General features: G+C 51.6%; 1 protein-coding gene across 2 annotated transcripts in view; it reads left to right on the forward strand.

Annotated features, from left to right (window-relative positions):
• The window catches only part of DNMT1 (DNA methyltransferase 1), a 53887-nt gene extending 31795 nt beyond the window's left edge, over nucleotides 1-22092 (forward strand). For both annotated transcript variants that reach the window (XM_017499994.2, XM_017499995.1), the window contains 23 exons: nucleotides 278-370; nucleotides 1169-1320; nucleotides 1430-1617; nucleotides 1722-1908; nucleotides 4524-4621; nucleotides 4830-4977; nucleotides 6388-6503; nucleotides 6692-6896; nucleotides 7314-7447; nucleotides 9853-10026; nucleotides 11289-11510; nucleotides 12804-12996; nucleotides 13841-13925; nucleotides 14120-14248; nucleotides 14701-14983; nucleotides 15217-15358; nucleotides 16745-16911; nucleotides 17326-17503; nucleotides 18032-18227; nucleotides 19239-19405; nucleotides 19676-19792; nucleotides 21165-21255; nucleotides 21736-22092. In XM_017499994.2, the coding sequence (XP_017355483.1) occupies nucleotides 278-370; nucleotides 1169-1320; nucleotides 1430-1617; nucleotides 1722-1908; nucleotides 4524-4621; nucleotides 4830-4977; nucleotides 6388-6503; nucleotides 6692-6896; nucleotides 7314-7447; nucleotides 9853-10026; nucleotides 11289-11510; nucleotides 12804-12996; nucleotides 13841-13925; nucleotides 14120-14248; nucleotides 14701-14983; nucleotides 15217-15358; nucleotides 16745-16911; nucleotides 17326-17503; nucleotides 18032-18227; nucleotides 19239-19405; nucleotides 19676-19792; nucleotides 21165-21255; nucleotides 21736-21770 (3500 nt within the window). In that variant the 3' untranslated portion in view covers nucleotides 21771-22092. The remainder of the gene's footprint in view (nucleotides 1-277; nucleotides 371-1168; nucleotides 1321-1429; nucleotides 1618-1721; nucleotides 1909-4523; nucleotides 4622-4829; nucleotides 4978-6387; nucleotides 6504-6691; nucleotides 6897-7313; nucleotides 7448-9852; nucleotides 10027-11288; nucleotides 11511-12803; nucleotides 12997-13840; nucleotides 13926-14119; nucleotides 14249-14700; nucleotides 14984-15216; nucleotides 15359-16744; nucleotides 16912-17325; nucleotides 17504-18031; nucleotides 18228-19238; nucleotides 19406-19675; nucleotides 19793-21164; nucleotides 21256-21735) is intronic.
• Nucleotides 22093-24537: the final 2445 nt, after the last annotated feature.

A 24537-nucleotide genomic window follows, 5' to 3' on the forward strand; every position in this document is an offset into this window, starting at 1 on the left:
TGTACAAAAAAATAATAATAATACACACACATATGTAAATAGAAACATACAAAGCAATATTCAGCTGGAGCTACTGCCTTTTAAAATTAGAGCATGAGACTTTGTGCCAGGAACAGCTGTAGGCCAAGTCACCCTGGTTACTGAGGAGCACTGACCTGGCTGATGGGATGTCTGCTGAGCTGGGCACTTGGAGGGCCTCTGTACCCTCCTGGGTTTGAGATGTGAGTCAGAGCCCTTAGGCCATTTCCTTTGGGGAAACTTTCTTTTTCTGCTCTAGGTGGTGTTAATGGCAAAAATCTTGGCCCCATAAATGAATGGTGGATCACTGGCTTTGATGGAGGTGAAAAGGCCCTCATTGGCTTCAGCACCTGTAAGTGTGTGGCCCATCATAGGCTGGCCCGGGGTCTAAAAGGGGGCCTTTGTATTCTCCTTCCTGGGGTTTGGCTGGGCTCTGGTGGGAATTCTCAACAGGCTTGCAGAATGCCATGTGACTGTGTGGGAACTTTAGCGGGTTCAGTTGGGGTAGCCTCTTGTATCAGTTATGACTGGCTCTGGAACAGACTCTCGTTATAAGAGCAGGTCTTGGCTAGGTGCAGTGGCTTACACCTGTAATCCCAGCATTTTGAGAGGCCAAGGCGGACAGATCATTTGAGGCCAGGAATTCAAGACCAACTTGGCCAATGTGATGAAACCCCATCTCTACTAAAAATACAAAAATTAGCTAGATGTGATGACGCACACCTGTAATCCCAGCTGCTTGGGAGGTTAAAGCAGGAGAATCACGTGAACTCGGGAGATGGAGGTTGCAGTGAGCCAAGATCATGCCACAGCACTCCAGCCTGGGCAACGGAGCGAGACTCTGTTCCGACCCCCTCATTCCCCCAAAAAAGGAGCAGGTCTTATTCTTGCAATCCAAACCCAGACTGAATTCCAAAAACCAGAGTTGAGCTTGTTGAAGGCCTACTCAGCTAGTCTTCATTCTCTGGCTGGCTAAGACAGGCTCCTGCAGAACGAGCCAGCTATGATATGTTGTGCCTGTTTCTGACACTCGGGTACAGGATGACTTTTAGATTGTCGGGTGAGCTTGGTAGACTCCTCCCTGCTCTGTGGCCGCCATAGGTGCCATCAGATTCCAATTCCTTTTTCACAACTCCTCTGTTCACCCCAGCGTTCGCCGAGTACATTCTGATGGATCCCAGCCCTGAGTATGCGCCCATATTTGGGCTGATGCAGGAGAAGATCTACATCAGCAAGATAGTGGTGGAGTTCCTGCAGAGCAATTCCGACTCGACCTACGAGGATCTGATCAATAAGATTGAGGTAAGAGATGGAGGTTCCTCACCATCCAGGATTCCCACCGAAACTTGCCTTCAGCTTGATCTAGGCCAGATTGGCTTAAGCATGAGAGAAACCTGTTCTGTCTTTCAAGACCACGGTTCCTCCTTCCGGCCTCAACCTGAATCGCTTCACGGAGGACTCCCTCCTGCGACACGCACAGTTTGTGGTGGAGCAGGTAGAGAGTTACGACGAGGCTGGGGACAGCGATGAGCAGCCCATCTTCCTGACGCCCTGCATGCGGGACCTGATCAAGCTGGCTGGAGTCACGCTGGGACAGAGGTAAGGCATGGCGGGGATGAGAGTGAAGACCAGGGACCAGGAGGGTAGAGCGTGGCCCACGTCCTCTGTCCCAGTCCTCTGAGATGCTGGAACCTCTCCTGTAGGCGAGCCCAGGCGAGGCGGCAGACCATCAGGCATTCTACCAGGGAGAAGGACAGGGGACCCACAAAAGCCACCACCACCAAGCTGGTCTACCAGATCTTCGACACCTTCTTCTCAGAGCAAATTGAAAAGGATGACAGAGAAGACAAGGAGAATGCCTTTAAGCGCCGGCGGTGTGGCGTCTGCGAGGTAACCTTGCCTGTGGGGGTTCCCGCTCCCCTAAAGCGGCCCAGCCTCTGGCCTGATCTGTGGATGGTTCCATCTTTCTCCCTGTGGCTTGAGACTCTGACTGCTCAAATGTGACCCCTGAGACAGAAATTAGTTAGTGGTCTGGGAGGACCCTGCATGCTTCATGGAATATCGATAAGACAGATATCCACAGAGGCGTGCTTGGGTGCTTTGCTGATAATTCCACTGGCCTTCACTGAAGAGCCTGGCTTCTGGGTGGCTCTGCTGTGCCTGCATCTCACTGTTCAAAGGGTCCCGTGTGAGGGCTAAGGGGGAGTTCACACCTAAGTGGACACTTTGTCCAACTTAGATTTAAGGCCCTTAGGAGGCCTCCCTTTTTGTGAGTTTTAAAAATCTATATTTACTTCCCTCAGAAGGAACCAACCTAGTCCTATGACCCAGAGACCAGGTAAATTTGATACCTATCACTTGATTTTCTTTTGGATGAACACTGGCTTCAGGCCTTTGCCTTTGATCCCCGTGGCATCCCTTAACAGGAGCCTGCATATCCTCGCCATTCTTTCTTTTCTCAGTTAACACTTTTTTTTTTTTTTTTTTTTTTTTTTGAGACAGAGTCTCACTCTGTTGCTCAGGCTGGAGTGCAGTGGCGCAGTCTCAGCCCCTCCACCTCCCAGGTTCAAGCAGCTATCCGGCCTCAGCCTTCGCCTCCCAAGTAGCTGGGATTACAGGCATGGGCTACCATGCCCAGCTAGTTTCTTTGTATTTTTAGTAGAGACAGGATTTCACCATGTTGGCCGGGCTGGTCTTGAACTCCTGCCCTCAAGTGATCTGCTCACCTCAGCCTCCCAAAGTGCTGGAATTACAGGCGTGAGCCACTGTGCCCGGCCCTTAAATCTTTTGTTTTTAATTATACAACTGTTATGTGTTGACACAGGTAGATCTAGTTATTTCATTTTAAGTATTCTGTAGTATTTCATTAAATGAATATCCTAATTTACTCCTCAATAATAGGCACCTCTTCAGGATTATAAATATACAGCAGCATCCTTGAGCAAAGCTTCTCATCAGTGTATCTGCTTAGAAGTAGTATTGCTAGGCTGTGGGTGTATATTCTTAACTTTGATCAAGATTTCTATCCAAAATGGTTTTACCAACTTATCATTCAAGCAGTGTGCATTCTTGTGTCCTCATACTGCCCATCTGGCTTCTTAACCTTTGCCCATCTGGAGAATGGGAAGGGAATTTTATTTCTCACTCACCTATCATACTTCTAATGAGGTTGGATATTGCTTTTTTTTTTTTTTTCTTGTAGAGACAGCATCCTGCTGTGTTGCCTAGTCTCAAATTCCTGGCTTCAAGTGGTCCTCCTGTCTTGGCCTCCCGAACTGCCAGGATTAGAGGCATGAGCCACTGCACCCAACCAAATATGCACATTTTTAAGTTTTCCTTTTTATTTTTTCTTTTTTTTTTTTTTTTTGTTGTTGTTGAGGTGGGTTTCACTCTGTCATCCAGGCTGGAGTGCAGTGGCATGTTGGTAGCTCACTACATCCTCAACCTTCTGGGCTCAAGTGATCCTCCACCTCAGCCTCCCAAGTAGCTGCGAACACAGGTGCACGCCACCATGACCAGATAATTTTTTTTTTTTTTTTTTTTTTTTTTTTTTTTTTTGAGACGGAGTTTCGCTCTTATTACCCAGGCTGGAGTGCAATGGCGCGATCTCGGCTCACCGCAACCTCCACCTCCTGGGTTCAGGCAATTCTCCTGCCTCAGCCTCCTGAGTAGCTGGGATTACAGGCACGCGCCACCATGCCCAGCTAATTTTTTGTAGTTTTAGTAGAGACGGGGTTTCACCATGTTGACCAGGACGGTCTCGATCTCTTGACCTCGTGATCCACCCGCCTCGGCCTCCCAAAGTGCTGGGATTACAGGCTTGAGCCACCGCGCCCGGCCGACCAGATAATTTTTTAAAAAAACATTTTGTAGATGGGATTTTGCTATGTTTCCTAGGCTGGTCTTGAGCACCTGAGCTTAAGCAATCCTCCCACCTTAGCATCCCGAGTTGCAGGGACTACAAGAATTTGTCACCATGCCTGGCTAATTTTTAATTCTTTTGTAGAGATGGGATCCCAGTATGTTGCCCAGGCTGGTCTTGAACTGTTGGATTCAAGTGATCCACCTGCCTTAGCCTCCCAGTGTACCGGTTCAGACATGAGCCACCATGCCCAGCCTAAAAGTCTTAATTTACTATTTGTCTCATGGTTAATTGTTACTAAGGGCTGTGTGATTCACCTTTTTTTTCCTTTTTTGAGACGGAGTTTCGCTCCTGTCATTCAGTCTGGAGTGCAGTGATCTTTGGCTCACAGCAACCTCCACCTCCCAGGTTCAAGCAATTATCCTGCCTCAGCCTCCCAAGTAGCTGAAATTACAGGTGCACCCCACCATACCTGGATAATTTTTATATTTTTAGAAGAGATGGGGTTTTACCATTTTGCCAGGCTGGTCTGGAACTCCTGATTTTAAGTGATCTGCCTCCTCGGCCTCCCAAAGTGCTAGGATTACAGGCATGAACCACTGTGCTTGGCCCTAATTTGCCTTTTTAATGCCATTTTTTTCAGGTGTGTCAGCAGCCTGAGTGTGGAAAGTGTAAAGCCTGCAAGGACATGGTTAAATTTGGTGGCAGTGGACGGAGCAAGCAGGCTTGCCAAGAGCGGAGGTAGGTCAGGCCGAGTCCTCCTCCCGTGGCAGAGGACTTGCTGGCTGATAGTGGATTCACCAAGGCAGAAGGGCCCTGCCATGTGTGGGACAACAGCAGGATTCCTTCATTAGGCATTGTCTCCGGGGCCTGTCCCTGTTAGGAGGAAAACAGCCCCGGTGGGTCTCACTTAGAAAAGTGGCCTTAGGTATAACCAGTGACATTGCAGGTGTCCCAATATGGCCATGAAGGAGGCAGATGACGATGAGGAAGTCGATGATAACATCCCAGAGATGCCATCACCCAAAAAAATGCACCAGGGGAAGAAAAAGAAACAGAACAAGAATCGCATCTCTTGGGTTGGAGAAGCCGTTAAGGTAACCCTTGGAGCCCCTTGGTCGGCTCACTGCCATGCTCCCAATAAGCAGGTTGCCTCCTATTATCTTGCCAACCTGACCTCTTGGGCAGCCTGAGCCCCGGCAACCGGAAACCTGCCTGTTTATCCCTGAGAGGAGCAGGACTGGCCAAGACCATGTTCTGTGGCTCAGCACCAGCAAGGTATTTTTGTGTGGCCACAAGACTCATTTCTCCTCATGTTCCAAAATGGACATTTGACACAGTTCTAGGGGCATCAGGCAGGTGAGCCCTCATAGCTTGTTTTTCTGTATTGTTTTGAGAGAGTCTTGCTCTGTCACCCAGTCTGAAGTATGGTGGTGCAATCTCAGCTTGCTGCAACCTCTGCCTTCCAGGTTGAAGCAATTCTTCTGCCCCAGCGTTCTGAGTAGCTGAGATAACAGGCATGCACCACCATGCCAGGCTAATTTTTTTGTATTTTTAGTAGAGACTGGGTTTCATCATGTTGGCCAGACCGTTCTTGAACTCCTGGCTTCAATTGATCCACCCACCTCAGCCTCCCAAAGTGCTGGGATTACAGGCAGGAGCCACCATGCCTGGCCCCGCATAGCTTGTTTTCAAGAGAGCTGTCACATCCCCCTCAGGCCTGGGGTGGGTGTTTTTGGAGCACCAGCAGATGGCCTCCCATCTGTGGTCATCAGCTTCTCTGAGGGTCAGTTTGTTTACCACAATGTGAGGGAGAGGAGTGAGTATCCTCGGTGTTGTGTGTCTGATGTCCGTAAATTAAAGATGCAGTCAGTTCATGTAAGCATGAGGCTTGCCACCTGCTGGCTGCGTGGGCCATGGCTCAGCCCCTGCGGGAGGACAGACATGGGTACTGGTGCATGGCATTTGTGCCTCTGCAGGGTGGGGGCTGGGGAGGAGGCTAGGGCCTTTCAGAGGTGACACCTGGGTTGAGATGGAGAAGGTGGGGTAGGAGCTAGCCACATGAAGACCTAGGAGAATGCTGCGCTGAGGTGGCAGTCAGCTGAGCTTGTTGGAAAAAAGGGAGGCCCCTGCAGCTGGAGTGGCCTGCGCCAGGGGGTGACAGGCAAGACAGGGGTCAGGGGTCAGACTGTGGCCTTATAGACCACGGTGAGGTGTTGGGGTCTGTGCTGTTAAAATTGAATGCTGGAACCTGAGTGGCACAGCAGAGGTGGGAGGGATGGGAACGCCCTTGACTGCAGCATCCAGCCAAGGAAGGTGGATGTTCTGATTTTTTATTTATTATCGAAACCCTTGTAGAACAGGGTGCTCTCTGTAGCCACAACTCTTCATTGATTTCTTAATGAGATTGAGTCACGTTCTTATATAAAGTAACAGTGGACCATGCTGGTCAAGCCCAGCAAAGACCCTCAAAATGATCCTCCCTGAACTTATCCTCTCCTTTTCAGACCGACGGGAAGAAGAGTTACTATAAGAAGGTGTGCATTGATGCGGAAACCCTGGAAGTGGGGGACTGTGTCTCTGTTATTCCAGATGATTCATCAAAACCGCTGTATCTAGCAAGGTTTGCATTGTTTTTTTTCTTGACTTCTGCGTGCACTTTCTCATCATCAAGCCTGTTTTGCCAAAACAGCACCAGCAGTTTTTTGCCCTAGATGAAAACTGATTCAAGGATGAGTTCCCCTGCACAGACGCAGTCACATTCTCTGGCCAAGTTAGAACTTTCTCCCCATGCCCGTGTTCCAATTCCAGGGTCACGGCACTGTGGGAGGACAACAGCAATGGGCAGATGTTTCATGCCCACTGGTTCTGTGCTGGGACAGACACGGTCCTTGGGGCCACGTCGGACCCTCTGGAGCTGTTCCTGGTGGACGAATGTGAGGACATGCAGCTTTCATACATCCACAGCAAAGTGAGGGTCATCTACAAGGCTCCCTCTGAAAACTGGGCCATGGAGGTGAGTGCCTGGTGCCCCTCACGAGCCTCTGCCTTGCCATGCAGGGTTACTGCTGATGTGCATTGTTTTGTTCTGATTTTCTTTTTTTTTTAATTTGAGACAGAGTTTTACTCTTGTTGCCCAGGCTGGAGTACAATGACGCGATCTCAGATCACTGCAACCTCCACCTCCCGGGTTCGAGTGATTGTCCTGCCTCGGCCTCCCAAGTAGCTGGGATTATAGGCACCCGCCACCAGGCCTGGCTAACTTTTTTTTTTTTTTTTTTGTATTTTTAGTAGAGAAGGGGTTTCACCACGTTGGCCAGTCTGATCTCGATCTTCTGACCTCAGGTGATCCACCTGGCTCAGCCTTCCAAAGAGCTGGGATTACAGACGTGAGGCACTGTGCCCAGCCTGACACGCATTCTTATCTCCCAAGGGAGGCATGGATCCTGAGTCCCTGCTGGAGGGGAACGATGGGAAGACCTACTTCTATCAGCTATGGTACGATCAAGACTACGCGAGATTCGAATCCCCTCCGAAAACCCAGCCAACGGAGGACAACAAGTTCAAGTGAGCGCGGGGGCCTGGCTCGGGGACAGTATGCACTTTGAGCTTGCATCGCTCCCGTTTCCTGTGCACTTCTGCATGGTTGGCTTCCCCCAGGAGCCCCCTGCTTAGTGTTTCTTGCTCATCAAAGACCAGCCTATGGATGATGCTTCAAGTGTGTAGTTGGCCAGGAGTTGCTTTAAGTGTGTAGATGATCTGGTGTTGTCTTTGTAAGAGGTTTCTCTATTCAGGAACAGGGTTCATCTTCCCATTTCCAGACTTCCCATGTGTTCTTAGCATGTGTGCCCCAGCTCTGGCGTGTTTTTGGCTCTTATTTTCCTCTGTAAATGACACCTTTTATTTGATTCTGTTCTAACTGGGTGACTGCTTTGAGGGAGGCCTTTTTTCTTTACATCCAATACCCCATACCTTCTTTCTAATCTCTGTACCTCACTTGTTTCAACTAAAAGCATCAGCCAGCACCCCCAGAGAAACAGGTGGCAATCAGGGTGAGCCAGGGAGGCCAAGAGGGCTTCCCTGGGTGCATCTGCGCTTCTCCCATAAGCCTTGTACTGGCTTTGGCTTGATCTCTTTTTATTTTTATTTTATTTTTTTGAGATGGAGTTTCACTCTTGTTACCCAGAATCGCAGGTGGCGTGATCTCAGTTCACTGCAACCTCTGCCTCCTGGGTTCAGTTCAGGCGATTCTCCTGCCTCAGCCTCTGAAGTAGCTGGGACTACAAGTGCCTGCCACCATGCCCAGCTAATTTTTGTATTTTTAGTAGAGACTGGGTTTCACCGTGTTGGCCAGGCTGGTCTGGAACTACCGACCTCAGGTGATCTGCCCTCTTCAGCCTCCCAAAGTGCTGGGATTACAGGTGTAAGCCACTGAGCCCAGCCTCTATTTTTATTTTATTTGTTTATTTATTTAGAGATAAGGTCTCCCTCTATCACCCAGGCTGGAGTGCAGTGGTGTGGTCACAGCTCATTGTAGCCTTGACCTGCTGGGCTCAAGTGATCTTCCCACCTTAGCCTCCTGAGTAGCTAGGACTGCAGGCATGTACCACCTTGCCTGGTTAATTTTTTAAAAATTTTATGTGGAGATGGCGTCTCACTGTGTTGGACAGGCTAGTCTCACACTCCTAGGCTCAAGTGATCCTCCTGCCTTGGCCTCCCCAAGGGCTGGGATTATGGACATGAGCCACCATGCTGGGCCTTGCTTTCTATTTTTAAGGCCATCTTCAACTCTCCTTGAAGGGCTTACTAGTCAAGGATAATATTGAACATCCTCAAATACCTGTTGAGCCTTTATAGAGAGAACAGTAGGAGTCTTTGCTGGATTGAGTTCCTCACTGAGCCGCTTGGGACTCTTAGTCATAGTGTGTCCTTTTTTTTAATTGCATTTTAGGTTTTGGGGTACATGTGAAGAACATGCAAAATTGTTGCATAGGTACACACATGGCAGTGTGATTTGTTGCCTTCCTCCCCATCACCTGTATCTGGCATTGCTCCCCATGCTCTCTTCCCAACTCCGCACCCCCCGCTGTTCCTCCCCTATTTCCCCCCAGCAGACCCCAGTGTGTGATGCTCCCCTCCTCCCTGTGTCCGTGTGTTCTCATTGTTCAACACCCACCTATGAGTGAGAACATGCATTGTTTGATTTTCTGTTCTTGGTCAGGAGTTTGCTGAGAATGTTGGTTTCCAGCTTCATCCATGTCCCTACAAAGGACACGAACTCATTGATTTTTATGGCTGCATAGTATTCCATGGTGTATATGTGCCACATTTTCCCTGTCTAGTCTATCATTGATGGGCATTTGGGTTGGTTCCAGGTCTTTGCTATTGTAAACGGTGCTGCAATGAACATTCGTGTGCATGTGTCCTTATAGTAGAACGATTTATGATCCTTTGGATATATACCCAGTAATGGGATTGCTGGGTCAAATGGAATTTCTATTTCTAGGTCCTTGAGGAATCGCCACACTGTCTTCCACAATTGTTGAACTAATTTACATTCCCACCAACAGTGTAAAAGTGTTCCTATTTCTCCACATCCTTTCCAGCATCTGTTGTCTCCGGATTTTTTAAAGATCACCGTTCTAACTGGCGTGAGATGGTATCTCAATGTAGTTTTGCATAGTGTATTCTTAACCGTATTCTAGATCCTGTTTGTTGATGTCTTAGGGTTTTTGTATCTATTATGACTCAAGTGGGATTGGCTTGATTTTCTTGCTTTGTTCTCTCTGGGCTTTGGTCTCAAATCAGTGCCTTCAAACTGTAAACACAAAGCACGAGAAAGCCACTTCCTTCGAGCATCTGCAAATAATTTCTCTTGGTCACCAGAGTCCCTGGATTAAGCCGGCAGTAGCTTCTGCGGCCACGGCCGGCCACCTCAGGGCCTTATGTTTCTGTCCCTTTATTTCCTTCAGGTTCTGTGCGAGCTGTGCTCGTCTGGCTGAGATGAGGCAAAAAGAAATCCCCAGGGTCCTGGAGCAGCTCGAGGACCTGGACAGCCGGGTCCTCTACTACTCAGCCACCAAGAACGGCATCTTGTACCGAGTTGGTGACGGCGTATATCTGCCCCCTGAGGCCTTCACATTCAAGTGAGTGCCCCCTTGGAGCAGCCGGGGCCAAGGCGCTCCAGACAGTCAGGCTGGCTTTGTGGTGTCCCCCTCCTCACAGACATCCCCCACTCCTCCACACCAGCTGTTGCCCCAGCCATCACATTGGCATAGCTGGCAAACATAGAACATGGAGTATAGACTGACTGCGGTGCCATCGCAGAGCAAAGTTGAGTGTCAAAAGTCAGAACTCAGTGGTGTGGCTGGGCGTGGTGGCTCACGCCTGTAATCCCAGCACTTTGGCAGGCCAACACGGTGGGGTGGGGATCACCTAAGGTCAGGAGTTCGAGATGAGCCTGACCAACATGGTGATACCCCCGTCTCTAATAAAAATACAAAAATTAGCTGGGCGTGGTGGTGCCTGTAATCCCAGCTACTTGGGAGGCTGAGGCACATGAATCACTTGAGCCTGGGAGGCGGGGGTTACAGTGAGCCAAGACTGCACTACTGCACTCCAGCCTGGGCAACAGAGCAAAACGTAGTCTCAGTAGCTGCTGTCTCGCTCACACGAGGTGCCCATCATGGGTCAGCAGAGGGCTTCGCCTGTTGTGTCCCTTGGATATCTGGGCGGCTTGAGTCAGAAGCTGCCAGTCTCCAAGTCCAAGGGAAAACACATAGGACATTCCCCAGGCAGTGACTTGCTATTAGGTTACCTCTGCTCACTTCACATGCCAGGAAACACAAGATGCCAAGCAGTTGGGAGGCAGGAGCCTGGGGTATTTGAGCAGTATCGGCTACCACTGTAGCCAGTAATGCGCAGAGGGTGAATGCATGCTTCAAACTTTGAGACTGAATCTCCAGCTAAATTTTTTTCCCCCCGAGACAGAGTCTTAGTCTGTCACTCAGGCTGGAGTGCAGTGGTGCGATCTCAGCTCACTGCAACCTCTGCCTCCCAGGTTCAAGCGATTCTCCTGCTTCAGCCTCCCAAGTAGCTGGGATTACAGGTTCGTACTAATTACACTTGACTAATTTTTGTATTTTTAGTAGAGACGGGGTTTCACCATGTTGGCCAGACTGGTCTCAAACTTCTGACCTTGTGGTACACCTGCTTCGGCCTCCTCCCAATGTGCTGAGATTACAGGAGTCAGCCACAGCACTCAGGCTAAATCGTTTCTTAGGGTACTCATCTATCTGCCTTAATTCATCAGGTGTTTGACTTTCAGTGATTATTGTCAGTCAGTCATGCCAAACTGAGCACTGCAAGGTGGAAGGTTCACTGATAGCAAATGGGTGCTTCTCCGCAGCATCAAGCTGTCCAGCCCTGTGAAACGCCCACGGAAGGAGCCTGTGGACGAGGACCTGTACCCAGAGCACTACCGGAAGTACTCTGACTACATCAAAGGCAGCAACCTGGATGCCCCTGAGCCCTACCGAATCGGCAGGATCAAAGAGATCTTCTGTCTCAAGAAGAGCAATGGCAGGCCCAATGAGACTGACATCAAGATCCGGCTCAACAAGTTCTATAGGTCAGCTGAGGCCTCTGCTTTTCTAGAAGGCTCTGCCTGAAGCAGGGTTGTGACAGCACCCACGGTTGTTCTAAGTTAGGTTGAAGTAGCTGTTTTTCCAAGTGTTTCTGATGATCGTTGGACTGACAGTGACTAGAATTCTAGCTCCTAGCCCCCACTTTTAGGTCCTTATTATAATTCTGCAGAGCCCTTTTTCCAAAAGAAATCCTTAAGCTGGCTGGGTGCTGTGGCAAAGACTAGCTGGGCGTGGTGGCACATGCCTGTAGTCCCAGCTACTTGGGAGGCTGAGGCTGGAGGGATCACTCAAACCCAGGAATTTGAAGCTGCAGTGAGCTATGATCTCACCGCTGTACTCTAGCCTGGGTGATAGCCAGACCCTGTCTCAAGAGAAAAAGCGGCGGTAGAGTGTCTGGGCACCCCAGAGAACCTGCCAAACTCCATCCGTGACTGTCCAGGTTCTGTCCCGCTGTCCCCACCTGTTCCCAGGTCCTCCTTTCTGTCTCTGGGATTTTTTCTTTCCCAAGCTTTTGACCTAAGTCCATTTTCTTTTTCTAAGACCCAAGTAACTGGCAGTGATTATGAATGAACCTGAAACTAACCTGTACAGAAAGGTATATACTTGTCTCACCTCTTAGCTAATGTAGATCAAAGATTTCCTGAAGCCTTTGTAATAACAGGAAAGAAAACAGAGTTCTGAGTGGTACAGGCAAGAGAAACACACTCTGGAAAGGCTGCTACCGGGAGGTGGGCACAGCAGGGCAGGGCCAGGAGTGCAGAGCAAGCAGCCAAGCTGACCTAATGGAGGGGAGTCTTTACCCTGTGGTTCCCTAACTGGGAGGGGTCTCCCCTAATGTGGGGTGGGGATGTTTTTACCCTGTGGTTCCCTAACTAAGCATGGGGGTGGGGGTCCTTTACCTTGTGGTTCCCTAACTGGGAGGTCTTCACCCTGTGGTTCCGTGATTGAGGGGGGTCTTTACCTGCGGTTCTCTAACTGGGGGGTCTTTACCTTGCAGCTCTCTAACTGGGGGGTATTTATTCTGCAATTCTCTAACTAGGGCGTCTTTACCCTGAAGTTCCTTAAATGGGGGTTCCTTACCTTGCGGTTTCCTAACCAGGGATGTCTTTACCTTGCAGTTCCCTAACTGGGGGGTTCTTTAACTGGTAGCTCCCAAACGCCGGGGGGGGGGCTCTTTACCCAGCAGTTCCCTGGGCACCCCAGGAACGTGGTACTGTTTAGTTTGGCATAAGCTAACCACAAAGGAGAGCTTCTAACGAGGCCTCTCCCACTCGCAGGCCGGAGAACACGCACAAGTCCACCCCGGCGAGCCACCATGCAGACATCAACCTGCTCTACTGGAGCGATGAGGAGGCCGTGGTGGACTTCAAGGCCGTGCAGGGTCGCTGCACCGTGGAGTACGGGGAGGACCTGCCCGAGTGCGTCCAGGAGTACTCCATGGGCGGCCCCGACAGATTCTACTTCCTTGAGGTGGTGCCTCTGCTTGCTAGAGGGAAGGCTTCGGGGTCAAAGTTGGCCAGAAAGGAGTCTGATACTGGGTTATGCACAAGGCGGCTTGGCCGCAGGGTTTATAGCTTTTGCAAGAAGTGGGTAGCTGGCTGAGGTGAGGGTGTTCTGCGAGAGTTTTGCAGGGGTCTGGGCAGTGCCTGCAAAGCTGCAGTTGTCGCAGGATTCTCCATAGAACAGATCTGTGAGATTCAAGTTGTTCCAGCATTTAACACTCCTGGTTTTTAAAAAATGCTTTGTTAGAGAATGTAATGTTTTAGTATCCTGGTGCAACTAAATGTTAAGGACCATGAGGCAGCCTCCAGCAGCCTGACTGTTGCCTTAGCATGATTTGAAAAAGGCACCCCTGCATCTGGGTCCCTTGGGCTAGGTACCCACATCCAGGCCCAGCCCACATGACTGCATGTGGCCCTGGTTATGGAGAGGCCCCCGAGTCAGCTGAACAAGCCAATGACTTGTAAATGGTTGGGGCTTTCCGTGTTCTCTTAATACAGCTATGTTTCCCCAGGCTTAGATGAGGATAGCCCAATTGGGCAGCAGACTCTGCATAGCACTTTTTCCTCTTCTAGAACAAGTAGTCCAAGTGCTTACAATGGCAGGCATTTCAGTGTCAGATTAAATGTTAGTATTAATAAAAGGGGTTGTTTTAAGTTTCCATTGTAGCAAAATCAAACTCCTCTTATTGGTGGCTAACTGGTCATGGCCCCGCTGAGGGAGAAGTTAAGTGACTCTCAAGTTGCTGTCTTACTTGTGTTAGAGAGGAGACCAGTGTGTTTCCCTCCTAAACGATTGCGGTGCTCTTTTTCAGGCCTATAATGCGAGGAGCAAAAGCTTCGAAGATCCTCCCAACCATGCTCGTAGCCCTGGAAACAAAGGGAAGGGCAAGGGAAAAGGTACGTCACTATTGGGTTTCTTTTCAAGTCATTCTTTTGTAACTCGGAGGCTGCCTCGTCAATCACTCAGTGTAAAACCGCTTCTGGTGTTAACGACTCTGGGACAGTGAGGCTGTCTGAATTAACAAGGCGCTGAGAGCAAGGTAGGACTTGGACTCTGACGAGGGTTTAGTCTCTGGCTTCTCCCCTTCCAGGGAAGGGCAAGCCCAAGTCCCAAGCCTGTGAGCCAAGTGAGCCGGAGACCGAGATCAAGCTGCCCAAGCTGCGGACCCTGGATGTGTTTTCTGGCTGCGGGGGGTTGTCAGAGGGATTCCACCAAGCAGGTGAGCGTCCATAGGCTCCATCTCTGAACACCTGGTGAGCCCAGATCAGGCAGGTGCCACCTGAAACATGTTCCATCCCCTTCCTGACTCAAGAATCTCCTGAGGCTGGGTGTGGTGGCTCATGCCTGTAATCTCAGCACTTTGGGAGGCCAAGGCGAGTGGATCACCTGAGGTCAGGAGTTTGAGACCAGCCTAGCCAACATGGTAAAACCTCGTCTCTACTAAAAATACAAAAATTAGCTATGTGTGGTTGTGTGCGCCTGTAATCCCAGCTACTCAGGAGGCTGAGGTGGAAAAATCGCTTGAACCTGGGAGGCGGAGATTGCAGTGAGCCAAGATCATGCCACTGCACTCCAGCCTCGGGGACAGAGCGAGACTCCATCTCAATAAAAGAAAAAAAAAGAATCTCCTCCTGGAGAGTTGAAAGCGTGCCTTCGTCCTTGGTTTGCCAGGCATCTCTGAGACGCTGTGGGCCATCGAGATGTGGGACCCCGCAGCCCAGGCCTTCCGGCTGAACAACCCCGGCTCCACGGTGTTCACAGAGGACTGCAACGTCCTGCTGAAGCTGGTCATGGCTGGGGAGACCACCAACTCCCGCGGCCAGCGGCTGCCCCAGAAGGGAGATGTGGAGATGCTCTGTGGCGGGCCGCCCTGCCAGGGCTTCAGCGGCATGAACCGCTTCAACTCACGAACCTACTCCAAGTTCAAAAACTCTCTGGTGGTCTCCTTCCTCAGGTAAATGGGTGGAAGCCCCCAGTGTTGCCTGCCTGTGACCAGACAGCCGAGGGCTGTGCCACGTGTCAGCAGTGGTCATTTTCACCCTGCACTGAGGCCTCTGCCCCCAGAAGTTCAGAGCTCAGCTCTCGATAGGGAGAGACTTTGATAACATTCATGAGGGACTTCCAGCACATTGGGTCACTTCTCCCCTCTGTGGGGGTGACTCCTGCAGTCTCTCCCACCCACTACAGCTACTGTGACTACTACCGGCCCCGGTTCTTCCTCCTGGAGAACGTCAGGAACTTTGTCTCCTTCAAGCGCTCCATGGTTCTGAAGCTCACCCTTCGCTGCCTGGTCCGCATGGGCTATCAGTGCACCTTTGGCGTGCTGCAGGTGGGCCCTGGGGCCGGGATGGGCAGACAGATGTGGCCACTTGTAACGCGGCCTGCAGCCAACCATCCCTTACTGAAAACGGTTCAATGGCACAGGCCTGCCATCCAGGCAGCAGAGGCTGGCGTGATGCTCTGTCTTGCTGGCTGGGTCAAGGGAGATGCATGCTCAGCCAGTGCCCAACAAGTCCACCTCTAGCATCTCTACAGCTGTGTTCTCGTACATGCCCAGGAGGGTTGGCTACAAGGGGCTTCTTGACATGCAGCTCCCGGGCTCCATTTCCTTGATGGGAAGGGCAAGCAGCACACCACAGAGCACAGAGTAGCATTGAGTCTGCACAGGTGAGGGGAAGCGAGGTGCTCAGAGCCATGTGTAGGCACAGCTGTTCGATTGGCCGGAAAGACAGTTGTGCTTCAGGTAACTGTGCACACAAACTCCCACAGGAGGCCAAGGGTTGCACTCTAGGTAGCCGTGTCTGCAGGGGCAGGGATGGGGTTTGTCTGTGGGGCCCAGGCCTTATCTGAAAAGCATCCTCAGTCCTCTGTATCAGCTCAGCGATTGAGGGCATAACTAAAAATGAAGCAGCTAGGCCGGATGTGGTGGGTCACACCTGTAATCCCAGCACTTTGGGAGGTGGAGGCGGGCGGATCACGAGGTTATGAGTTCAAGACCAGCCTGGACAACATGGTGAAACCTATCTCTACTAAAAATACAAAAATTAGTTGGGCATGGTGGTGCATGCCTGTAATCCCAGCTACTCGGGAGGCTGAGGCAGGAGAATTGCTTGAACCGAGACCTGGGAGGCAGAGGTTGCAGTGAGCCAAGATTGTGCCATTGCATTACAGCCTGGGCTACAGAGCGACACTGTCTCAAAATTAAATTTTTAAGAAGTAAATAAAAATAAAAATGAAGCAGCTACCCAGATGCTAGCACAGGATAACCTGAGTGGGCAAGCACTCGGCTGTCTGCCCCCAGTTCAGCCTCAGGGCGACTCAGGCTCACCAGATAAGACTTGTTGCAGCTGGTTTCTCTGTCCTTGTGACCACAGTCGTCAGGGAAGCGGCACGGATCCTCGTCTCTGAGCCTGCCTTCTCCCCAAATGCTAAGACCTTGGGGCCCTTGCAGTGCTCTGAGAGCTGGCCGCACTTGCCCGCAGGGTTTGCTCCCATCGTCCCCAGTGGCTGCCCCTTGGGCTCAGCTGCTTTTGTTCTTTATCTGCTCTGACCTCCTCTGACCAGGAGGAGCGCACTTGCTGGGGGTGACGGGATTCTGCAGGTGTGCTCCACACCAGCCAGCCACTCTTGAGTTGGGCTGCTGACCCTAGGCCTGTGTCTGGCCATTCCAGTTGGGGGTGTCTCACTGACGGTGCGGTTGTCTGTCCCCCCACAGGCCGGTCAGTATGGCGTGGCCCAGACGCGGAGGCGGGCCATCATCCTGGCTGCGGCCCCTGGAGAGAAGCTTCCTCTGTTCCCGGAGCCACTGCATGTGTTTGCACCCCGGGCCTGCCAACTGAGTGTGGTGGTGGACGACAAGAAGTTTGTGAGCAACATAACCAGGTAGGTGGCCCCCATCGCTCCTCCGTGTGCTGCGGAGCAGGCCTCGATAGCTCACGGGGCCCGTGAGTGCTCCCTGGTGAATGAGGCTTGGGGAGGAGAGGATGCTATGGCATCCAGCCTGCAACACGGCACTCTACTGCACCCGGTTTCTAGTTCTAACCCTGCGTCATCTGCTCCCAAGTAGATGCTGTGTGCAGAAGTCGGCCGCACACTTGGCTGTGGTTGTCCACAAAGCCCACACCATAGCCCCATCCCCCTTGCAGATGGCCTCCAGGCACATTGCCACCCATGTGACCTTGGGCAATGCTGTGACCTCTGGAGAAGGTCATCTGAGCAGGCAGGGGGTGGCCCCTGTGATGAGGGGACAGCTGCTCCGTGTGTCCCCAGTGGTGTCAACTTCCTGCTGTGTTGCAGGTTGAGCTCGGGTCCTTTCCGGACCATCACAGTTCGAGACACGATGTCTGACCTGCCGGAGGTGCGGAACGGAGCCTCGGCGCTGGAGATCTCCTACAACGGGGAGCCTCAGTCCTGGTTCCAGAGGCAGCTCCGGGGCACACAGTACCAGCCCATCCTCAGGGACCACATCTGTAAGGTAACGGCACCCCTACAGAGCAGCTCCTCCTTGAGGCCCAGCCCAGCAGCCTCAGGGGAACAGTCAGAGCCTGCCCAAGGCTCAGCGGGGACGTGGAATCTGATCCCAGGCTCTTCCCCCTGAGTCCTCAGCCCGTGCATGACCCCTGGCTTCTCTCGCACAGTCATGGGGAGTATCAGAGCTCCCACAGTCCTGAACTCAGTCTGGAATGGTGTCTAGCCACTGCCCACCCACCCCTGCCTCCCCCTTCGCTGCCTCTACCCACATGTTTTCCCAGGATGCCAAGACCAGCTCTTGACCCTCCCCCACCCTAAAAGCTCAGCCTAGATTCACACACTGCCCCACCCCTGCACTGCCCCACATCCCTGCCATGGCCTTTAGCCAAGTGCGCCATCCTGACTGTCTCTTTCCCAATGGGCGTGAGCCCCGGGGGCCTTCCTGGTCACCATGGTGTTCCCAGCACCCAGCCCACCATGGATGCTCGGATGCTGCTAACACAGGGTGACAGCTGGGCCCCCACACTTTCAGGACATGAGTGCATTGGTGGCCGCCCGCATGCGGCACATCCCCTTGGCCCCTGGCTCAGACTGGCGAGATCTGCCCAACATTGAAGTGCGGCTCTCAGATGGCACCATGGCCCGGAAGCTGCGGTACACCCACCACGACAGGAAGAACGGTCGCAGCAGCTCCGGGGCCCTCCGTGGGGTCTGCTCCTGTGTAGAAGGTGCGGTCTGTAGGCTGTGGTTCCCGGTGGGCTCGGGTAGGACAGCAGAGCCCTGGGGCTTTGGCCCATGAATCTGGAGGCCAGGTCAGGGCACAGACGCACCAAGACTAGGTGTCCCAGAGAAGGTAGCTGCTGACTCTGTTAAGTAATAAAAGCAGGCTAGGCCAGTGGCCCATAACAATAATTCCAGCACTTTGGGAAGTCAATGCAGGAGGATCGCTTGAGCCTGGGAGGCTGTGGCTGTGGTGAAATGATTGTGCCATTGTTCTCCCTCCTTGGAGGCTGGGTAAGACATCAGACTGACAAGCACTGACAGGTCACTGGAGCGGCGCCCGCCGGGTCTGGACAGGAAGGAGGCTTCTGTGCCTGTCACTGGGTGGGGCCGGGGACAGCACAGTCTCTTCGGAGGGGACACCTGCTGGCCATCGGGTATCACCAGCACTCGAAGTGGGAAGACGACCCACAGTAGGGACAGGGTTGCGACGTCTGAGTTGAGGCAGAGATTGAGCCAGAAGGAGCAGGCTACAACCCATGGGGGTGACAGAAAAAGAAAAAAATCAATAATAAAAACAGGTCAGGTGTGGTTTAATTCTAGCACTTTGGGAGGCCGAGGCAGGCAGATTGAGACCAGACTGACCAACATGGTGAAACCCTGTCTCTACTAAAATTATAAAAATTAGTGGGGTGTGGTGGCATGCACCTGTAATTCCAAACTACTTGGGAAGTTGAGGCAGGAGAATTGCTTGCACCCAGGAGGCAGAGGTTGAAGTGAGCCACGATCATGCCATTGCACTCCAGTCTGGCGACAGAGCGAGACTGTCTCAAAAAATATATAGTAATAATAATAAAAGCAGTGCCTAGAGAACGAGGATTGTTTGTTGTTCCACCCCAGAAGGCCCCTTGCATAGGAGATGCCATCTCTGCCTCCCAAAGCTCTAAGAGCCACTGTCCCCCATCCCCAGCCTTCACCCCATCCCGTAACTGCAGCCTGATCACTGTCTTCTCTTCCAGCTGGCAAAGCCTGCGACCCTGCAGCTAGGCAGTTCAACACCCTCATCCCCTGGTGCCTGCCCCACACTGGGAACCGGCACAACCACTGGGCTGGCCTCTATGGAAGGCTCGAGTGGGACGGCTTCTTCAGCACAACCGTCACCAACCCCGAGCCCATGGGCAAGCAGGTAGGTAGGGAGGGGTGTCTAGCGGCCTGGGTTAGGCTCTGCACTTGGAGGCCCAGCTGGATGGATGTGTGGGCTTAGCCCAGTGGGAGACAGCACCGCGGGACCCCAGGCACCTAGCCTCCTCTTCCTCCCACCCCCTTTGTGTCCATGGGACAGGCTGGCAGGCCAAGGCCAAGTCTGGACTCTGCCATGGTACCAGTTCCCTCCCTGTCCCCCATGGTGACCCGGCCTGGGTATTGCTGCCCTCACCCACCGCTTCTCTCCCCACAGGGCCGTGTGCTCCACCCCGAGCAACACCGTGTGGTGAGTGTGCGGGAGTGTGCCCGCTCTCAGGGCTTCCCCGACACCTACCGGCTCTTTGGCAACATCCTGGACAAGCACCGGCAGGTCAGTGGGGCGGCGCCCGCCAGGTCTGGACGGGAAGGAGGCTTCTCTGCCTGTCACTGGGTGGGGCCGGGGACAGCACAGTCTCTTCGGAGGGGACACCTGGTGGCCACCGGGTAGTGCCAGCACTCGAAGTGGAAAGATAGCCCGCAGGAGGGACGGGGTTGAGACATCTGAGTTGAGGCAGAGATTGAGCCAGAAGGAGCAGGCAACAACCCATGGAGGTGATAGCTTGATTGCTGAAGGTTAAAATGAACCTGTACCTTTGTTCCTACCTGCTTCTCAGGTGTGAGGTTCGCTTAATGAGTTAGTCTTAGTTAAGCGTATTTTCATCAACACAGGGCACGCACATGGCTTAAAAACCAGTGTCCAGGGTTCTTTGAAAACCACGTTTCACCCCTCCCCCTCAAACCTGGTTCTCAGGAAGCAGCCACTCTTTTTTTTTCTCTTTTTTTTTTTCTTTTTTTTTTTTTTTTTTTTTTTTTTTTTTTTTTTTTGAGACGGAGTCTCACTCTATTGCCAAGCTGGAGTGCAGTGGTGCCATCTCAGCTCACTGCAACCTCCAATCCCTGGCTTCAAACAATTCTGCCTCAGTCTCCTGAGTAGCTGGGATTACAGGTGTGTGCCACCATGCCTGGCTAACTTTTGTATTTTTAGTAGAGACAGGGTTTCACCATGTTGGCCAGGCTGGTCCCAAACTCTTGACCTCAGGTGATCTACCTGCCTCAGCCTCCCAAAGTGCTGGGATTACAGGCCTAAGCCACTGTGCCCTACAGGGAAGCAGCTGGGAGTGAAATGTGTCTAGGTGGCTCATTTGTCTTTATTTTTCCTGAGACAGGGTCTCACTCTGTTGCTCAGGTTGGAGTGTAGTGACATGATTTCTGCTCACTGCAACCTCTGCCTCCAAGGTTCAAACTATTCTCCCACTTCAGCCTCCCGAGTAGCTGGGATTACAGGCACATGCCACCACGCCCAGCTAATTAATTTTTGTATTTTTAGTAGAGACAGGGTTTCACCATATTGGCCAGGCTGGTCTTGAACTCCTGGCCTCAAGTAATCCACCTGCCTTGGCCTCCCAAAGTGCTAGGATTACAGGTGTGAGGGACTGCACCCAGCCCCGTGTGTCTTTATCTTGAGTCTTTCTGAAGCTGTTTAAAGTCCCAGTGGTACATAGCTGTGGGGTGGGATGATGGGCCAGTTGGAGGGTCCGAGGGCCTCGTGCTGGAAGGGCTTTGGGCCCATGTGAGCAGGACCAGAACCCCCTCCTCAAGGGGCACAATGCCCATGTCATCCTCCATCTGAGCAGGAGCTGGCAGCACACCTGCCCCCGGGCCTGGCTGTCCACATCAGGCGTTGCCCTTCTCCCCTCCCGCAGGTGGGCAATGCCGTGCCGCCACCCCTGGCCAAAGCCATTGGCTTGGAGATCAAGCTCTGCGTGTTGGCCAAAGCCCGAGAGAGTGCCTCAGGTATGGTGGGGTAGGCTAGGCTTCCTCTGGGGCCTGACTGCCCTCTGGTGGTACATGCAGGGACAGCCGCCAGCCACTGCTCTGGGCTCTGGGATGGCCCCATCTTTCTAAGGGGCTGCTGTGAGGACTGAGTGAGTTGCCTGTGTCGAGGGCTTAGAGCAGGCGTGCTGCACGAAGCAGGTGTGTAGTTGGGCTGGGTGCTGAACAGGCCATAGGGCCATGTCCCTTACTCCTGCTCAGTAGGTCTGGCTTGTCAGGCAACTGCCTCAGCTGCTCACTGGAGCCTCTGGGTCCAGGACCCTCAGGGTTTGAGGAGCGTTCAGTCCCCATGAACTCCTTAGCACTCTGCTGCTGATTGGGTCAGCCGCGCCATTGGCGCCTGGGCGTTAACCTTTCCCAATGGACTGTGTCTGTTGCACTCGTTAAGTAGTGACACCGTGCATGTTCCCCAGAGTGACTTCTCCTTTTATTTCCCTTCAGCTAAAATAAAGGAGGAGGAAGCTGCTAAGGACTAGTTCTGCCCTCCCGTCACCCATGTTTCTGGCACCAGGAATCCCCAACATGCACTGATGTTGTGTTTTTAACATGTCAATCTGTCCGTTCACATGTGTGGTACATGGTGTTTGTGGCCTTGGCTGACATGAAGCTGTTGTGTGAGGTTCGCTTATCAACTAATGATTTAGTGATCAAATTGTGCAGTACTTTGTGCATTCTGGATTTTAAAAGTTTTTTATTATGCATTATATCAAATCTACCACTGTATGAGTGGAAATTAAGACTTTATGTAGTTTTTATATGTTGTAATATTTCTTCAAATAAATCTCTCCTATAAACCACCCTGGGTGGGGACTTGTGATTTGCATGGGGCTTCTGGCTGAGGCTGGACAGGATCAAACTCCTCCACGCTGAAGGCGACCCGCACGGAGTTTGAAGCTAGCACCTGTTTGAAGCTAGATACTCCGTATGTCTCTGTCTGTTCAGAACAGAGTCACATGAGTTGATCCCCATGACAAGCAGATGGAACTTGGTAATGTAGGTTCCAGGAAAGCCTTTTCACGGAATGGTCTCAGCCAGCCTTGGGCATGGCTGCTGGCCCTCCTTTGGTCTGGAGTGAGTCATGATGCCTGGCAGCGGAGTAGCCATCCTGTGACCATGAGGACAGAGCTCTCTGCAGCAACTGGTGGAGCAAGAAGAGAAGTCATCACGGAGCTGCGCTTGGAGCCCCAGCCACCCTTCCCCCAGGCAAAACCCCTTCTTTAGCTGTTTTTTTCATTTCAAATATTTATTTATTTTTAGACAGAGTCTTGCTCTGTTGCTCAGGCTGCAGTGCACTGGGACAGTCTCAGTTCAATGCAACCTCTGCCTCCCAGGTTCAAGAAATTCTTCTGCCTCAGCCTTCTGAATAGCTGGGATTTGCAGGTGCCTATCACCACACTTAGCTAATTTTTATATTTTTAGTAGAGATGGTATTTTGCCATGTTTGCCAGGCTGGTCTCAAAATGTTGACGTGATCCGCTCACTTGAGCCTTCCAAAGCGCTGAGATTACAGATGTGACCCACTGCGCCCAGCCTTCTGTTAGCATTTTGTTTTTGTTTTTTGTTTTTTTGAGACACAGTTTCGCTCTGTCCCCCAGGCAGGAGTGCAGTGGTACAATCTTGGCTCTTCGCAACCTCCGCCTCCTGGGTTCAAGCGATTCTCCTGCCTCAGCCTCCTGAGTAGCTGGGATTACAGGCATGCGCCACCACACCCTGCTGATTTTGTATTTTTAGTAGAGATGGGTTTCTCCATGTTGGTCAGGCTGGTCTCGAACTCCCGACCTCAGATGATGCATCCACCTCAGCCTCCCAAAGTGTTGGGGTTACAGGTGTGAGCCACTGCGCCAGGCCAGTGTTTTCTAATAGTGACATAACGCTTTCATGTGTCTGATGACCACTGGATGTACCCCTTTTCTGTGGAGGCCACGTGACTCTTTGCTGGGAGCTCCCTGGGCGTTTGGGATGACTACCCCTGCCCAGTCATCCTGGCTCGTCGTGGCTCTGCCATACAGAGACTTCCCATTTTTAGGAAGTTAATTTATTTATATTTGTCACTGAGTGGTTTTCGTAGCCTGCTTATTTATTTTTGAGATGCAGTCTTGCCGTGTAACCCAGGCTGGAGTGTGGTGGCGTGATTTTGGCTCACTGCAACCTCCGCCTCCCAGGTTCAAGCAGTTTTCCTGCCTCAGTCTCCCAGGTAGCAAGGATTGAGCAGTGGGGATTACAGGCATGCACTGTCAGGCCCAGCTAATTTTTGTATGTTTAGTAGAGACGGTTTTGCCATGTTGGCCAGGCTGGTCTCAAACTCCTGACTTCAAGTGATCCTCCTGCCTCAGCCTCCCAAAGTGCTGACATTACAGGTATGAGCCACTGTGCCCGGCCTTTGTAGCCTATTTAGAAATGCCTTCCCTCCCCTCATCAATAGATCTTAAACGTATATCTTCCATATTTCTGACTTTCTAATTTTAACACGTGAATCACTTCTAAGGACTAAAAATGGGAATCTCAGCTTATTTTTTGAAGACTTATAAAAACGCACATGGCAAAGTGCAACATCTCAGTTTGACAGATGGTGTAAAGTTCCCCCAGCCGAAATATTTTTTAAAATATACTTTTTGCTGCTTTTTTAAGCTAAAATTTCATTTTAAAGCATATAATGAGTATAATGAGTTTTCTTTTTCTGGATTCCCAGGCACCTTGATTAAGGCAACTGAGTCCTTGTCTCCTCACAAGGTCACACCGTATATAAATAGAAGGATAAGAGCTCGTGTACCTATTGTCTTTTTTTTTTACTTCTGTGAGACAGGGACTTGGTCTGTCACCCACGCTGGAGTGCAGTGGCCTGATCTCGGCTCATGGCAGCCTCCACATTCTGTGTTCAAGTGATGCCCTGCCTCCAAGTACTGGGACTACAGGAGTGTACTAACTATGTTTATTTATTCTGAGATGGAGTTTTACTCTTGTTGCCCAGAGTAGAGTGCAATGATGCAATCTCAGCTCACTGCAGCCTCTAGCTCCTGGGTTCAAGGGATCTTCCTGCCAGCCTCCCAAGTAGCTAGGATTACAGGCATGTGCCTAGCTAATTTTTGTATTTTTGGTAGAGATGGGGTTTCACCATGTTGCCCAGGCTCTTCTCAAACTCCTGACCTTGAGTGATCCACCCACCTCAGCTTCCCAAAGTGTGGGATTGCAGGCATGAATCACCATACTCAACCTAATTTTTATTTTTGTAGAGATGCAGTCTCA

The sequence above is a fragment of the Cebus imitator genome, unplaced genomic scaffold, assembly GCF_001604975.1.
Source record: "Cebus imitator isolate Cc_AM_T3 unplaced genomic scaffold, Cebus_imitator-1.0 Scaffold263, whole genome shotgun sequence".
In the NCBI taxonomy this organism is placed as follows: Eukaryota; Metazoa; Chordata; class Mammalia; order Primates; family Cebidae; genus Cebus; species Cebus imitator.